The 17,598-nt window shown below is 45.8% G+C and overlaps 1 protein-coding gene across 1 annotated transcript in view; it reads right to left on the reverse strand.

Annotated features, from left to right (window-relative positions):
* Positions 1-17,598, reverse strand: part of sncaip (synuclein, alpha interacting protein) — a 27,041-nt gene extending 9,443 nt beyond the window's left edge. The window contains 8 exon segments of the mRNA XM_055161841.1: positions 1,910-2,089; positions 5,456-5,673; positions 5,872-6,058; positions 8,432-8,566; positions 10,813-11,210; positions 11,294-11,360; positions 12,828-12,912; positions 17,423-17,598. Of these exon segments, the coding sequence (XP_055017816.1) occupies positions 1,910-2,089; positions 5,456-5,673; positions 5,872-6,058; positions 8,432-8,566; positions 10,813-11,210; positions 11,294-11,360; positions 12,828-12,884 (1,242 nt within the window). The 5' untranslated portion in view covers positions 12,885-12,912; positions 17,423-17,598.

Raw genomic sequence — 17,598 nt, forward strand, 5'->3', positions numbered from 1 at the left:
CGTTTATGTTTTATCTGCAGCTCCACACTTCCTGTTTGGCAGCCAATCGGATCAGAGCTTTTCCTCTGACACGGCAGACTAAACTTCCTGTTATTTACACAGACAGGAGCAGACAGGAGCAGACAGGAGCAGAGACAGGAGCAGAGAAAGAGACAGGAGCAGACAGGAGCAGACAGGAGCAGAGAAAGAGACAGGAGCAGACAGGAGCAGACAGGAGCAGACAGGAGCAGACAGGAGCAGACAGGAGCAGAGAAAGAGACAGGAGCAGACAGGAGCAGAGAAACAGACAGGACCAGACAGGAGCAGAGAGCAGAGCAGGGAGCAGACAGGAGCAGAGAAAGACAGGACCAGACAGGAGCAGGAGCAGACAGGAGCAGACAGGAGCAGACAGGAGCAGAGAAAGGAGCAGACAGGAGCAGACAGGAGCAGACAGACAGAGCAGACAGAGCAGAGACAGACAGACAGGAGCAGACAGGAGCAGACAGGAGCAGACAGGAGCAGAGAAACAGACAGGAGCAGACAGGAGCAGACAGGAGCAGACAGAGCAGAGCAGACAGGAGCAGAGGAGCAGAGAAACAGACAGGAAGCAGACAGGAGCAGACAGGAGCAGACAGGAGCAGACAGGAGCAGCAGAGAGACAGGAGCAGACAGGAGCAGACAGGAGCAGACAGGAGCAGACAGGAGCAGACAGGAGCAGAGCAGGAGCAGAGCAGACAGGAGCAGGAGCAGGAGCAGAGAGACAGGAAGCAGGAGCAGGAGCAGGAGCAGACAGGAGCAGAGAAACAGAGCAGGAGCAGACAGGAGCAGACAGGAGCAGGCAGGAGCAGACAGACAGGAGCAGACAGGAGCAGCAGACAGGAGCAGGAGCAGACAGGAGCAGACAGGAGCAGAGAGAGACAGGAGCAGACAGGAGCAGGAGCAGGGAGCAGCAGACAGGAGCAGACAGGAGCAGACAGACAGGAGGAGCAGACAGACAGGAGCAGACAGAAGAGCAGACAGGAGCAGGAGCAGACAGGAGCAGACAGGAGCAGACAGGAGCAGAGAAAGAGACAGGAGCAGACAGGAGCAGAGAAACAGACAGGAGCAGACAGGAGCAGACAGGAGCCAGACAGGAGCAGACAGGAGCAGACAGGAGCAGAGAAAGAGACAGGAGCAGACAGGAGCAGAGAAACAGACAGGACCAGACAGGAGCAGAGAAAGAGACAGGAGCAGACAGGAGCAGACAGGAGCAGAGAAACAGACAGGACCAGACAGGAGCAGAGGAGCAGACAGGAGCAGACAGGAGCAGAGAAACAGACAGGAGCAGACAGGAGCAGACAGGAGCAGAGAAACAGACAGGAGCAGACAGGAGCAGACAGGAGCAGAGAAACAGACAGGAGCAGACAGGAGCAGGCAGGAGCAAGACAGGAGAGAAACAGACAGGAGCAGAGCAGACAGGAGCAGACAGGAGCAGACAGGAGCAGACAGAGACAGGAGACAGGAGCAGACAGGAGCAGACAGGAGCAGACAGGAGCAGACAGGAGCAGACAGAGCAGGAGCAGACAGGAGCAGACAGGAGCAGAGAAACAGACAGGAGCAGACAGGAGCAGACAGGAGCAGAGGAGCAGACAGGAGCAGAGAAACAAGACAGGAGCAGGAGCAGACAGGAGCAGACAGGAGCAGAGAAAGAAGCAGGAGCAGACAGGAGCAGACAGGAGCAGACAGGAGCAGACAGGAGCAGACAGGAGCAGAGGAGCAGACAGGAGCAGAGAAACAGACAGGAGCAGGAGCAGACAGGAAGCAGACAGGAGCAGACAGGAGCAGAGAAAGAGACAGGAGCAGACAGGAGCAGAGAAACAGACAGGAGCAGACAGGAGCAGACAGGAGCAGACAGGAGCAGACAGGAGCAGGCAGGAGCAGACAGGAGCACCTTGACGGCGAGCCCGGCGGGGGTGAGCTGGTCTCGGTTGCGTTCGTTCAGTCCGTCTTCTCCCATCAGAGACGTCAGGTGCTGCAGACACTCGCTGTGACCCTGCGACGCCGACAGGTGCAGCAGGTTGTTGTTCTGCTCGTCTCTGATCTGCTCCAGGTTATCGGCCGCCAGGTGAGGCTGAGACACACACGAACACGATTAAACCGGGAGCGAACGCAGCGTTTCAGCAGGTGAGATACGAATAACAAGACAAAACGATCTACAGACGACAAAGACAAACACTTCTGCTCTGAAACTCCACGGTTCGGGCGGCGAGACGATGTGACGGTTTCCTGTCGTATCAAAAGTATCAACAGTATCAGTTTCATCACCGTCATGAAAAAAATCTGCAGCCATAAGGACCTGATATAATAATGAAAAAGAATGTGTGTTTGTGTTTTCAGTTTAATATTTTACGATTTAAAACTAACAGTGTCTATAATGTTTCTTTTAACTCTTCTTGTAGCCGCACCGGTTTGTCAAAGCCTGATCCCGTCAGATCTCAGACGCTCAGGAGACACTGGGAAAATCAGGAGCCACAGGAGGCGCCAGTCACAAAAACAAAAAAAAAACTGTTGCTGTGTCCTTAGGCAAGACACTTCACCCACATTGCCGAGTATGAAAGTGGTGTGTGTGTGTAGTAGTAGTAGTTTACAGTAGTAGTTTACAGTAGTAGTTACAGTAGTAGTTTACAGTGGTAGTTTACAGTGGTAGTTTACAGTAGTAGTTTACAGTGGTAGTTTACAGTGGTAGTTTACAGTAGTAGTTTACAGTGGTAGTTTACAGTGGTAGTTTACAGTGGTAGTTTACAGTGGTAGTTTACAGTAGTAGTTTACAGTGGTAGTTTACAGTGGTAGTTTACAGTAGTAGTTTACAGTGGTAGTTTACAGTAGTAGTTTACAGTGGTAGTTTACAGTAGTAGTTTTTACAGTAGTAGTTACAGTAGGTAGTTTACAGTAGTAGTTTACAGTGGTAGTTTTTACAGTGTAGTTTACAGTAGTTAGTTTACAGTAGTTACAGTAGTAGTTTACAGTAGTTTACAGTAGTTAGTAGTTACAGTGGTAGTTTACAGTAGTAGTTTACAGTAGGTAGTTTACAGTAGTAGTTTACAGTAGTAGTTTACAGTAGTAGTTTACAGTGGTAGTTTACAGTAGTAGTTTACAGTAGTAGTTTACAGTAGTAGTTTACAGTGGTAGTTTACAGTAGTAGTTTACAGTAGTAGTTTACAGTAGTAGTTTACAGTAGTAGTTTACAGTGGTAGTTTACAGTGGTAGTTTACAGTAGTAGTTTACAGTAGTGGTAGTTTACAGTAGTAGTTTACAGTAGTAGTTTACAGTAGTAGTTTACAGTAGTAGTTTACAGTAGTAGTTTCCTCCGCCGGGTCTGGAGTGAATGACGGCTGCTCGGTAAAGTGTCTTGAAAGTCCAAAAACGCGCTGGATAAAACTGATGCAACTGTGACGAACGAGACGATGTTCACTTCGTTTTGTTGACGTGACGCTCATGAGGAAAACAAAGACAAGACGACAAGTCCGACACAAGAGAGTTGGTCCAAAAACAAAAAAAAAACACTAGTACTTTTACTTCTGCAGCAATTTTTCTTCGAGGACACATTTGTTTACGTTTTACACAAACTAAACTTAAACCACACGACTCATTTCCATAAACTAATGTGTGTGAAAAAAACGGTTCTTTCCTTGTGTCTGATGTGGTTCAGTTTGTGTTGGACTAAAGGACACGACTCAGTGGAATATGAGTGTTCTCTCTGTGTCAGAGGGGTGTTCTCTCTGTGTGACAGAGGGGTGTTCTCTCTGTGTCAGAGGGGTGTTCTCTCTGTGACAGAGGGGTGTTCTCTCTGTGTGACAGAGGGGTGTGTCAGAGGGTGTTCTCTGTGTCAGAGGGGTGTTCTCTCTGTGACAGAGGGTGTTCTCTCTGTGTCAGAGGGTGTTTCTCTCTGTGACAGAGGGGTGTTCTCTTCTGTGTCAGAGGGGGTGTTCTCTCTGTGACAGAGGGGTGTTCTCTCTGTGACAGAGGGGTGTTCTCTCTGTGTGTGTTCAGAGGGTGTTCTCTCTGTGTCAGAGGGGTGTTCTTCTGTGTCAGAGGGGTGTGTTCTCTCTGTGACAGAGGGGTGTTCTCTCTGTGTCAGAGGGGTGTTCTCTCTGTGACAGAGGGGTGTTCTCTCTGTGTCAGAGGGGTGTTCTCTCTGTGACAGAGGGGTGTTCTCTCTGTGTGACAGAGGGGTGTTCTCTGTGTGACAGAGGGGTGTTCTCTCTGTGACAGAGGGGTGTTCTCTGTGTGTCAGAGGGGTGTTCTCTCTGTGACAGAGGGGTGTTCTCTCTCTGTGACAGAGGGGTGTTCTCTCTGTGACAGAGGGGTGTTCTCTCTGTGACAGAGGGGTGTCTCTCTGTGACAGAGGGGTGTCTCTCTGTGTCAGAGGGTGTGTTCTCTCTGTGACAGAGGGGTGTTCTCTCTGTGTGACAGAGGGTGTTCTCTCTGTGTCAGAGGGGTGTTCTCTCTGTGACAGAGGGGTGTTCTCTCTGTGACAGAGGGTGTCTCTCTGTGTGTCAGAGGGGTGTTCTCTCTGTGACAGAGGGGTGTTCTCTCTGTGACAGAGGGGTGTTCTCTCTGTGTCAGAGGGGTGTTCTGCTGATGCTCAGTCTGTTCTGTGTTTCTGTCATGTTATTGGTTCATGTGAAACTTTTCACACATTATAAATCTGCAGGTCACACACAGATGTACAGAGGAGCAGCTTCACTTCACCAAAGTTGCACTAAAACATTTTGATGAAACAATAAAACTGTAAACACCAGGAAAATCCTCTTGTTTGACCCTCACCCACAGTTTGAAAACCTCTTCTTTAATCTCACTTTCACTGACACTTTACACAAAACTGTGAAGACAGTGAAAACAGTGGGAAGGATTTATTTTCAAGTCCTTCACTGGAGTTTCATTCTCTTCCTGGTTAAACCAAGACTAAACCAGGACTAAACTAGAAAAGCAGTCAGAGAGCGCAGACTCCGCCAAGGACTACAGTCCCCCTCATATTAATTGTGTTTTCCATAAATATTTGTCTCGTATCTTTCAATTTGGAATATGAAAGAGGATCCCATTGTCCATCCCTGAGTCACAATTTCATGGGGTTTGGTCAATAATTAATCGAGATATTGAGAAACTACATTTTTGGCCCCATTTACCACAATGTTAACTAAAATTTCAAAGTGATCCAGAATCCAGGATTTCTTCCGGATCAGCCCCAAAATGAAATCAGTTCTTCCTTTTCACATTTCCAACAAATCCTGAACATTTCATCAAAATCGGTCCATAACTTTTTGAGTTATGTTGCTAACAGACAAACAAACAAACAAACAAACAAACAGACAAACGCCGGCAAAAACATAACCTCCTTGGCGGAGGTAACCAGGACTAAACCAGGACTAAACCAGGACTAAACCAGGACTAAACCAGGACTAAACCAGGACTAAACCAGGACTAAACCAGGACTGACCAGCAGAGAGATCTGTCCTTCTCTGACGATGTTGAGGATGTTCTGGTTCCTCTTGGTCTCCTCGTCCATCTCTGGAGCAGGTCCTCCGGGGGTCCAGGGTTTGGACGGGTCCTGCCTGGTCACGGCGCACCCTCCCTGGGCAAACATCAGACCCGAGCCCCCTGCTTCACCCCCGGCCCTCTGGACGTCCGGAAACACGCGAGCGGACAAGAGCTTTTCTGTGGAGAGAAGAAACAAAACAGACACGGTTTAGACCTGGTTTAGTCCTGGTTCAGTCCTGGTTTAGTCCTGGTTCAGTCCTGGTTTAGTTCTGGTTTAGTCCTGGTTTAGTCCTGGTTCAGTCCTGGTTTAGTCCTGGTTCAGTCCTGGTTTAGTCCTGGTTTAGTCCTGGTTTAGTCCTGGTTTAGTTCTTGTACCTGAGTGAGATCCGGTGTCAGAGAAGGAGGACAGGGAGGAGGAGCAGCTGAGCAGCCCAGAGCAGTGCACCTCTGTGGGGGTGAAGGCTCCGGCCGAGGCCCCTGAGCGCTGGAGGTGATGGAGGTCTGGATCCACGGAGCGAGACTTCCTCAGGTCAGACCATTTCACCGGAGAAAGGACGCAGAACTGAGAGAAGAAGAGACGAGACGGAGGAGAAGAGAGGAGGAGAGATGAATACAAAAGAAAGAACAGAGGAGTGAGATGGAGAGAGAAATGAGGATGAAAAAAAAAAGAGAGGGATGTGGGGGGAAAAGAGAGAAGAGAATAAGACCAGGTTTAAACCAGGACTAAACCAGGTCTAAACCAGGTTTAAACCAGGACTAAACCAGGTCTAAACCAGGTCTAAACCAGGACTAAACCAGGACTAAACCAGGTCTAAACCAGGACTAAACCAGGACTAAACCAGGACTAAACCAGGTCTAAACCAGGTCTAAACCAGGTCTAAACCAGGTCTAAACCAGGACTAAACCAGGACTAAACCAGGTCTAAACCAGGTCTAACCAGGTCTAAACCAGGACTAAAACCAGGACTAAACCAGGTCTAAAACCAGGACTAAACCAGGACTAAACCAGGTCTAAACCAGGTCTAAACCAGGTCTAAACCAGGACTAAACCAGGACTAAACCAGGTCTAAACCAGGACTAAACCAGGACTAAACCAGGTCTAAACCAGGACTAAACCAGGTCTAAACCAGGACTAAACCAGGTCTAAACCAGGACTAAACCAGGTCTAAAACCAGGACTAAACCAGGTCTAAACCAGGACTAAACCAGGTCTAAACCAGGACTAAACCAGGTCTAAACTAGTTCTGTAACAATAATCAATAAATCAATGAATCGTACAATAGCTTTTAACGAGCTCGATAACTTTTCCAGTCGTGATAAATTCTATTTACTTGTTTGTTTTCCTTGTTTCTCTCTTAAAGAGCCTGAATGTCAAAAGGATTCTGTGGTTCTCTGACTCCTCTCGTTTAATTCAGGTAATGATGCTTGAATAAATGTGCCAGTTTAGACTAGACAGATTATTTGTTCATGAACACAGTGGATGTGCGCAGCAGAAAGCGCCGCAATCAGAACCAAAACATTTCATCTACGTGTGACAAAACACGTCATGATGCCAAATCAACTCGAGTGAGAGGGACACGTCTCGACGACCCACACGCGCCAAATTCAGACGAGCGAAACGCAAACGACGAGAAGAAACGTCTCAAACCCCAAAAAGCCGACATAAACCCAAACCCGACTGACACAGCGAGTCTATCCCCTGAGAGAGTCTGAAATCCCACAAGACACAGACACGACACCAGACAGAACAGAGACTCCCTCAGACACAAACAGGATCCTGTGTCGCAGGTTAAACGTCCATCTGATGTAAAATAACTCTTGTCACATTTGATCTTCTGCACATATTCAAGCACAGTTTGGGTTTTGGAGCATCTGTTACACTATAGAGGCTTTGCACCGTCACGTGACCCTATAGCAGCAGTACCTACGCTGCCATGACAATATTCCAGTAACTCAAAGACTAAAATCATTTTTAAGAACAATTTTGTTACAGAGACTTAATAATCTATTTATTTATTGTTTTGGTTGTGTGTTTTGGTTTTGTCCTCGCTGTGAGTCAGACACATGAGGCTGTTCTTATGTGAACACGTCTGATTTATTTAGGTCTGTTGTTTTTGTTTGTCGTGTGATGTTCTTTAGAAAGTAAAGTTTTTTGATCTTTGAAAGGATGTATTTACATTTTTATTCCTTGATCTTTATATTAGTTGAAATTGGTCTCAAAATGTCAATATGATCGTTTATCGCAGTAATTTCTTGATCAGTTAATCGTCCAGTAAAATCTGTTATCATTACAGTTCTGGTCTAAACCTTTAGTTTCTTCCTCCTGACAGAGGTTGGTCTTTGTGTCAGTTTTTTTATTCCCTGTGGACATTTCCAGTCATGACCTGAAGTTCTGAACCATAACTCTGGTCCCTCAAGTCCCTGGTCCCTGGAGTCGATGGTCCCTCAAGTCCCTGATTCCTGGAGTCCCTGGTCCCTCAAATCCCTGGTCCCAGGAGTCCCTAGTCCCTCAAGTCCCTGGTCACTGGAGTCCCTGGTCCCTCAAGTCCCTGGTCCCTGGAGTCCCTGGTCCCTCAAGTCCCTGGTCCCTGGAGTCCCTGGTCCCTGGAGTCCCTGGAGTCCCTGGTCCCTCAAGTCCCTGGTCCCTGGAGTCCCTGGTCCCTCAAGTCCCTGGTCCCTGGAGTCCCTGGTCCCAAGTCCCTGGTCCCTCAAGTCCCTGATTCCTGGAGTCCCTGGTCCCTCAAATCCCTGGTCCCGGAGTCCCTGGTCCCTGGTCCCTGGTCCTCAAGTCCTGGTCCCTGTCCCTGGTCCCTGGTCCCTCAAGTCCCTGGTCCCTGGAGTCCCTGGTCCCTCAAGTCCCTGGTCCCTCAAGTCCCTGGTCCCTGGAGTCCCTGGTCCCTCAAGTCCCTGGTCCCTGGAGTCCCTGGTCGTCCTCACCGGCGTCTGCGCACTGCTGCTGCTGCCCAGGGACAGAGCCTCGGTGTGGGGCAGAGACGAGGCTTTGGGGCCCCTCTGGTTCCTCTCCAGGGTCCCGGCGGCGCTCACACTGCTGCCTCCCGCGCTCCTCTTCTCCTGCACGAACAACAAACACAACAACACCACAACACAACTCCAAATCAGAGTCACTTTACTCACTCTGAGCAGACGATTTATTCAAAACCAGGAGGATATCACTTTCACTAGCATGCTAACAGAACACCTGTGTTACTTTCAGGTTTGAGCGCGATGAAACACTTTCAGACGCAAACAGAACACGACGGCCTCATTTTGACCCAAAGAACTGGTTTTAACATATGTCCCCTGAACATTACAAGACAAACACTGAGACAAACACTGAGACAAACACTGAGACAAACACTGAGACAAACACTGAGACAAACACTGAGACAAACACTGAGACAAACACTGAGACAAACACTGAGACAAACACTGAGACAAACACTGAGACAAACTCTGAGACAAACACTGAGACAAACACTGACACAAACACTGAGACAAACTTTGAGACAAACGCTGAGACAAACTTTGAGACAAACACTGAGACAAACACTGAGACAAACTCTGAGACAAACTTTGAGACAAACTCTGAGACAAACACTGAGACAAACTCTGAGACAAACTCTGAGACAAACTGAGACAAACTCTGAGACAAACTTTGAGACAAACTCTGAGACAAACACTGAGACAAACTCTGAGACAAACACTGAGACAAACACTGAGACAAACTCTGAGACAAACTTTGAGACAAACTCTGAGACAAACACTGAGACAAACTCTGAGACAAACACTGAGACAAACACTGAGACAAACTCTGAGACAAACTTTGAGACAAACTCTGAGACAAACACTGAGACAAACTCTGAGACAAACTCTGAGACAAATGCTGAGACAAACGCTGAGACAAACACTGAGACAAACACTGAGACAAACACTGAGACAAACTCTGAGACAAACACTGAGACAAACACTGAGACAAACACTGAGACAAACACTGAGACACACACTAAGACAAACACTGAGACAAACACTAAGACAAACACTGAGACAAACACTGAGACAAACACTGACAAACACTGAGACACACACTAAGACAAACACTGAGACAAACACTGAGACAAACACTGAGACAAACTCTGAGACAAACTGAGACAAACACTGAGACAAACACTGAGACACACACTGAGACACACACTGAGACACTGAGGGCTGTCTGCTGTCGTGAGCGCGGGGAGCGACAGTCTTCGCTGAGGAAGATTCTGTTTGTGTTTTAAACTGTTATTTTGTGCTTCATACACACACACTCCTCATGAAAAACACACGAGGAAATGCAGATGATGCAGCTTTTAAATCAGCGGTGACGGATGTGAAGACGGACAGGAAGTGAGTCGATGCAAAAAAATGACAAAAACTTTCAGAGGCGATAAAAGCAGACGACCCAAACTTGAAAACCTTCTTGAAGACGTGGACACCTGCGGTTTATATTCAGGTGCACTCAATAGTCTGGAAATTACGGTAATGAGAAACTGTAGTATTTATGTCACAGTTGTATCACAATTTTTGGGAACCTCACTTTATGAACCACTGATCTACAGCGTCGGAGAACTGACAAAAAATAAAACTTGTATGATGTTTCTGACCCCGGTGTGACCCCAGTGTGACCTCTGTGTGACCTCTGCATGACCCGGTGTGACCTCTGTGTGACCTCTGCATGACCCGGTGTGACCTCTGTGTGACCTCTGCATGACCCGGTGTGACTTCTGTGTGACCTCTGTGTGACCTCTGCATGACCCGGTGTGACCTCTGTGTGACCTCTGCATGACCCGGTGTGACCTCTGTGTGACCTCTGCATGACCCGGTGTGACTTCTGTGTGACCTCTGCATGACCCGGTGTGACCTCTGTGTGACCTGGTGTGCCCGGTAAGACCCTGTGTGACCTCTGTGTGACCCGGTGTGACCCTATGTGACCTCTGTGTGACCTGTTGTGACCTCTGTATGACCCGGTGTGACCTCTGTGTGACCTGGTGTGACCCGGTATGACCCTGTGTAACCCCTGCATGACCTCTGTGTGACCTGGTGTGACCTCTGTGTGACCTATGTGTGACCTCTGCGTGACCCGGTGTGACCTGGTGTGACCTCTGTATGACCCGGTGTGACCTCTGTGTGACCTGGTGTGACCCGGTATGACCCTTTGTAACCCCTGCATGACCTCTGTGTGACCTGGTGTGACCTCTGTGTGACCCGGTGTGACCTCTGTGTGACCTGGTGTGACCTCTGTATGACCTCTGTGTAACCCGGTGTGACCCGGTGTGACCTCTGACCTGTGCGGCCCGGGGCAGGGTGGTGGACATGGGGCTGGACTTGATGTAGGGCACGTCCAGGATCTCGTCCATGTCCAGGTCGTAGTGCTCCAGTTCCCCAAACAGACCGTGGGGGGCGCCGGCGGGTTTGTGTTTGAGCTCGGCGGGCGGGCGGGCGGCGTGCGGCCCGGGCGCGGTCGACCCGGCGGTTTGGGCGCACGGCGGTTTCTCGGGCTCATCTTTAGCGGCGTCTGTGGCGGCGGCGGGTTTGGCGTCCTGGGGCTCGGCGCTCGGGTCGGCGCCCGGGTCGGACTCCGGCTGGTGCTTCAGGGGAGACACTCGTTTGACCGGCCTGAACTTACTGTGGACCTCGGACAAGGCGTGAGCAGAAACCCCGCGGCTCCAGGGGACGGACGGGGCTGAGGACAAACACACACGCAACATAAACAGACGTTTACAGGTTTTACGTTTCGTTTAATCTCTGCATCTTTAAACGTCAGACCTCTGTCCTCGGCTCCATCGCTCCTCCTCGACAGCTCAGGGATGTTCTTCAGAGACGACACAGAATACTGAAAAAACAAAACATGAAAAACACATTTTGAAACACCGTCCTCTGTGTGTGTGTGTGTGTGTGTGTTTGTGTTTGTGTGCTCTGTTCCACCTTTAGAGTTTTCAGGTCGACAGAATCGTGCCGGTGCCAGTTCCAGCACCTAATCTCAAACCAACTAACGTGTTCACACCGAAAATCAGAAGGTTCAGGAACCGAAAAGTAAAACTTAGTCATGAGCAGGTTCATCTGGTCACATGTGAGAAAATAAACTAAATAAACAAAGAAAACCTGTGTGAGGAACATGGAGGAGAAACCAAGAGACAGAAGATTGAGCCGTGTTGTGGCTTTTGCGTTTGTGTTGTGGCTTTTTAATGTGTTGTGGCTTTTGCGTTTGTGTTGTGGCTTTTTAATGTGTTGTGGCTTTTGCATTTGTGTTGTGGCTTTTTAATGTGTTGTGGCTTTTGCGTTTGTGTTGTGGCTTTTTAATGTGTTGTGGCATTTGCGTTTGTCTTGTGACTTTTTAATGTGTCGTGGCTTTTTAATGTGTTGTGGCTTTTTGATTAATTGAATTTGAATTTATTTGTTTGGAGGATAAGCCCCTTGAGATGTGTCACCATCTCATTTTCAAGGGGGTCCTCATAAATACAACAACAAAAGAAATGATGTGCTGTGGCTTTTTAATGTGTTGTGGCTTTTTAATGTGTTGTGGCTTTTTAATGTGTTGTGGCTTTTTGATGTGCTGTGGCTTTTTAATGTGTCGTGGCTTTTTGATGTGCTGTGGCTTTTTGATGTGCTGTGGCTTTTTGATGTGCTGTGGCTTTTTAATGTGTCGTGGCTTTTTGATGTGCTGTGGCTTTTTAATGTGTTGTGGCTTTTTAATGTGTCATGTCTTTTTAATGTGTCGTGGCTTTTTAATGTGTTGTGGCATTTGTGTTTGTATTGTCACGTTTGTATTTGTTGCGGCATTTGCATTAAAATAGAGTCCCACTGTCATTTCCGTTGTGGCTTTTTTTGGTTTGTTGTGGCTTTTTTTGTTGTGTTGTCGTATTTGTATGTGTTGTGGCCTTTGCGTTTGTCGTGACCCTCTCGACTTCCGTAGGTTTGTGTGTTAAATGTGTGAATGAAACAAAACACAACTGCAGTGTGTCTGTGTGTGACGAGAAAACCACATGAGGACAGAGAGCAGAGGATTATGGGACATGTAGTCTCAGTATAAACCACATGAGGACAGAGAGCAGAGGATTATGGGACATGTAGTCTCAGTATAAACCACATGAGGACAGAGAGCAGAGGATTATGGGACATGTAGTCTCAGTATAAACCACATGAGGACAGAGAGCAGAGGATTATGGGACATGTAGTCTCAGTATAAACCACATGAGGACAGAGAGCAGAGGATTATGGGACATGTAGTCTCAGTATAAACCACATGAGGACAGAGGACAGTGTGTGATCGTGTACTGAATGTGGCGGTGCGTTCACTGACCACAGAATCGTCGGAGAAGTCGATCTCGTCCAGGTCCAGGTACTCAGGAGCCTCCATGTCCACGCTGCATCGTCAGCCCACAGTTCTGAAAAACAAACAACACCGAGACGCGAGTGAAAAACGAGAACCGGACCACGGAACCTCTGGTCAGGAGGAACATCACCAACATCATCATACACCACACAGACGAGACACAGAGCTCGAAGAACTAAACCAGGACTAAACCAGGACTAAACCAGGTCTAAACCAAAGACTAAACCAAAGACTAAACCAGGTCTAAACCAAGGACTAAACCAAGACTAAACCAGGTCTAAACCAAGGACTAAACAAGGTCTAAACCAGGTCTAAACCAAGGACTAAACCAAGTCTAAACCAAGACTAAACCAGGTCTAAACCAAGGACTAAACAAGGTCTAAACCAGGTCTAAACCAAGGACTAAACCAAGTCTAAACCAAGACTAAACCAGGTCTAAACCAAGGACTAAACAAGGTCTAAACCAGGTCTAAACCAAGGACTAAACCAAGTCTAAACCAAGACTAAACCAGGTCTAAACCAAGGACTAAACCAAGAATAAACCAAGTCTAAACCAGGACTACACCAGGACTAAACCAGCACTAAAACCAGAACTAAACCAGGACTAAACCAGGACTATACGAGGTTTTAAGAATCCAGGTCACAGATTCTTTGTGTAAAATGGGGTTAAATTCCTCGGATGAAAAAGCTGTGAGCTGCTGCGAGTTAAATCTTCTTAGTGAAAAGTTTCTCCACGGGAAACGATTCAGCCGAGTCTCATTTACATTTACAATCATCTGAAGTCCAATTATTATAAAAGTGGATCTTAAATCAGAGCGTCAGGGTTTGTTTCTGTCATACTTCCAATTTATGACACCAGAAACATCTGAGGAGAACAGTTCAAACGACTCTAACATGGAGAAACATCTGAGGAGAACAGTTAAAACGACTCTAACATGGAGAAACATCTGAGGAGAACAGTTTGAGGAGCAGCTCTGATGTAATTTAAAATGACTGCAGTGAAAAACATTTTAAAACATTTTTAAACACCGACCTGACGATGAATAACTCAGAACAAAAATCATCTGCTCTGCCACACTTTGGTTTGGAAACAGTGAAAGATTTTTGGACCTTTAACATGATCAAAATGACAAACTGCAAAATCTGATGTGAGGGGAACCAGCTGGAAAGTCCCCCTGGCTGGAAAGTCCCCCTAAATTGTACCCTTTATGAAACTAAGTTAGTTCATCTGCATACATAAAGGCCCGGTCCAGCAGAAGTAAACAACAAGGCCAAAAACTCAAAAAGTGAATTCATCTGATATAAAAATGTATTGAACAGATACATATGTACTCGAGTTTATCAAACTGTTGACCTTTTTTCTGTTCCATTTTTGGTTCTAAAGTTCCATCTGTTTTAAACAGACCATGAATGAAACATGGAACAAAAATTATTTCCCAAATTTCAAAGACCTGAAAATCATGTAAATAAATGTTTGTATTTCATCATATCTTGTGTTATTCCATCTTTGAACTGTTGATGAAGGGACAGGATTTAAAAAAAAAAAAAGTATTTAAAATGATAAAAATGTTGTTGGAAGGACTGACATATTTTATAGAAATAGTTTCTTTCATTTTGAAGTAATATTAAAGTTTTTCAGAAGAAAAAAGCCACAAATGATGTAAAATCCTGCACCTTCTACTTGTTTGTACAATTTTCCCTCCGTTACTTTTCCCTCCGTTACCATGAACTTTCTTAATAAAAAATCTCATGAGTCAAAAAGTCAGAGGTTTTTCAACCTAATCTTGTACCATATGGTAGAAAACTATATGAAGCAAATATTCAAACCAGTTTGTTAAGGATATGGAAGTGAGAACCAAGAGTTATCACTGTTTGGATTTATTGACCAAAAAGTGCTGCATATTTCATTCCCTCCGTTACCGACATGAGTTTTTTTATTTTTTGTGTTGAACTTGAAAGAATCTCACAGGTTTAACTTGACCCTGTTGGAGTGTAACTCTTTCCTACATTCTGATACTTTACTTATTTCAATAGTTCCTCTAGTTTCTGAATAAGAGACATTTGAATGTCAAAAATCTGACCCTGTTTCCTCCGTTAACACTTGTCTGGACCCATTTATATTAAAAAAACAAAAAGTTTTTCATTATATATATTGTCCACACGCAAGTAACAATATATCTCAACTACGGTTGTGACGATATCCAAGTCTTACGATACGATATCGTCACAGTCTGAACCTCACAGGACCATATTTATTGTGATATTTTGTGGAGGCTGCGAACAAAACTGTTAATATTCAACTTTTTCCTCTTAAAAGTCCTTGACAAAACTTAATCCAAAGAAATAAGATTTAAAAGTGTCAAAACTCTTATTTCTTCTTGTCGTCTGCACTGAAATGGAGCAAAGGATCATGGTCTATGTAGTTCCTCTGTGTTTTTAACTCTTCATTTAAACAAAGACACTTGTGATTCGATTTATTGTGATGCTCCACGATATTATTGAGAGAACTTTGACGATACGATATCACCAGATTTTGGTTATTGTTGCATCACTAATCTCAACACATTTGTTCATACAAAAAAACAAAAACGATGTCGTCTCAAACACACACAGAGTGAAACACACACAGTGAGTGAAACCCTCCTCAGGAGTCGTCCACGAGAGAAGCTCACACTTTATGTAGAGTCTGTTCATTTCATTCATCACTCAGTCGCCTCTGGCCTCAACTAGTTTTTGTGTTTATGTATTTCTTCCTAAAACTGATTCTGAACAATTTTTGAACAAATTCTCTAGCTTTGTTAAGTTTCTTCTGCTTACAAATTATGTTCTTGTCAACACGTAAGGAAATAATCCAGGACTAAACCAGGTCTAAACTGGTTCTAAAGCAGGTCTAAACCAGGACTAAACCAGGAGTTATCCAGGTCTAAACCAGGACTACCCCAAGTCTACACCAGGTCTAAACCAGGACTAAACCAGGACTAAACCAGGACTACACCAGGATTAAACCAAGTCTAAACCAGGTATAAACAAGAACTCAACCAGCTCTATTCTAGGTCTAAACCAGGACAAAACCAGTTCTAAACCAGGACTAAACCAGTTCTACTTCAGGGCTAAACAAGAACTACACCAAGTCTAGTCCAGGACTAAACCAGGGACTAATCCGGGTCTAAACAAGGACAAACCAGGTCTATTCCAGGACTAAATCAGATCTAAACCAGGTCTAAAACAGGTCTATTCCACAACAAAAGCAAGACCAAACTAGATCTAAACCATGACTAAGCCAGATCTAAACCAGGTCTAAACCAGATCTAAACCAGGTCTAAACCAGATCTAAACCAGGTCTAAGGTCTAAACCAGATCTAAACCAGGTCTACTCCAGATCTACACCATATCTAAACCAGGTCTAAACCAGATCTAAACCAGGACAAAACCAGGTCTAAACCAGGTCTACACTAGGTCTACTCCAGGACTAAACCATATCTAAACCAGGTCTAAACCAGGTCTATTCCACAACAAAAGCAAGACCAAACCAGATCTAAACCACGTCTACTCCAGGACTAAACCAGTTCTGTACCAGGTCTAAATCACGACTAAACCAGGTCTACTCCAGATCTAAACCAGGACAAAACCAGGTCTACACTAGGTCTACTCCAGGACTAAATCATATCTAAACCAGGTCTAAACCAGGTTTAAACCAGGACTACTCTGGGACTAAACTGGGTCTAAACAAAGACAAACCAGGTCTATTCCACAACAAAAGCAAGTCCAAACCAGATCTAAACCATGACTAAGCCAGATCTAAACCACGTCTACTCCAGGACTAAACCAGGGACTAAACCAGTTGTGTACCAGGTCTAAACCAGGTCTACACCAGATCTAAACCAGATCTAAACCAGGACTGAACGAGAGTTTTGACTCACAGGCTGTAATTACATCTGTATATTTCCTCTGTAACTCTCTGTATTTCATTTACAAAGTTTAGTTTTTTTTTTTCTCCTCCTGAATTTGACTCTAGAAAAAAAAAAAAAAAAAAAAAAAAAAAAACAGAATGTGAAGAACAAAACAGAGCGTCACTGACCCTGTAATTATCCCGTTACAGCTCGGGTAGTTTTCTGCTCACAAAAGGGACATTTAAGGACGAAACGTGTCTATTTTTTCCTGCAAATTGGATAAATGTCACTTGTGAGGACGCGTACAAATAACCCGAGTCGTACCTGGTCATTACGCACGGTAAACAACACCAAAATGCAGCTTTGCCTTACACTTTTAGCTCATTTACCGTCATTACCGTCACGAAAACCCGTCTTTGACAATGATACGTCACGTCTGCACGCTCATGTTTTACAATAAAGGCGTAAAAAAGCGAAAGTAAACGAGATTAGGCAAATTAGTGACAGCCAATTTCATCCTATGTGGACCCAGCTGGAGCTAATGCTAACGGGGAAGCTAACTGTCTCGCGTGGAAAAAACAGGTCAAAACAAAAGAAACATTCTAAAGTTACACACTTTAACTGTGAGAAATGACAGATACGCGCGTGTTTAAAGCGTCCGTGAGGCTGTACCTGCGTGAAAACGGGTGAATCCGAGGAGAGAGTTGGTTTTGGGACGCGGATGGTTTAGCCGCGCGCCGCTAGCCGTCTCCAGAACGCACCGTTTTTCCTCAGTCTCCGCCTGCTCCCCGTGTCCGCTCCTCATGCGCTCCTGGACCGCCTCTGATGCGCTCCAACTCCGCTCCTCA

This window comes from Boleophthalmus pectinirostris, unplaced genomic scaffold (genome assembly GCF_026225935.1).
Source record: "Boleophthalmus pectinirostris isolate CB_2022bp ecotype Guang Dong unplaced genomic scaffold, ASM2622593v1 HiC_scaffold_4, whole genome shotgun sequence".
Classification (NCBI taxonomy): domain Eukaryota; kingdom Metazoa; phylum Chordata; class Actinopteri; order Gobiiformes; family Gobiidae; genus Boleophthalmus; species Boleophthalmus pectinirostris.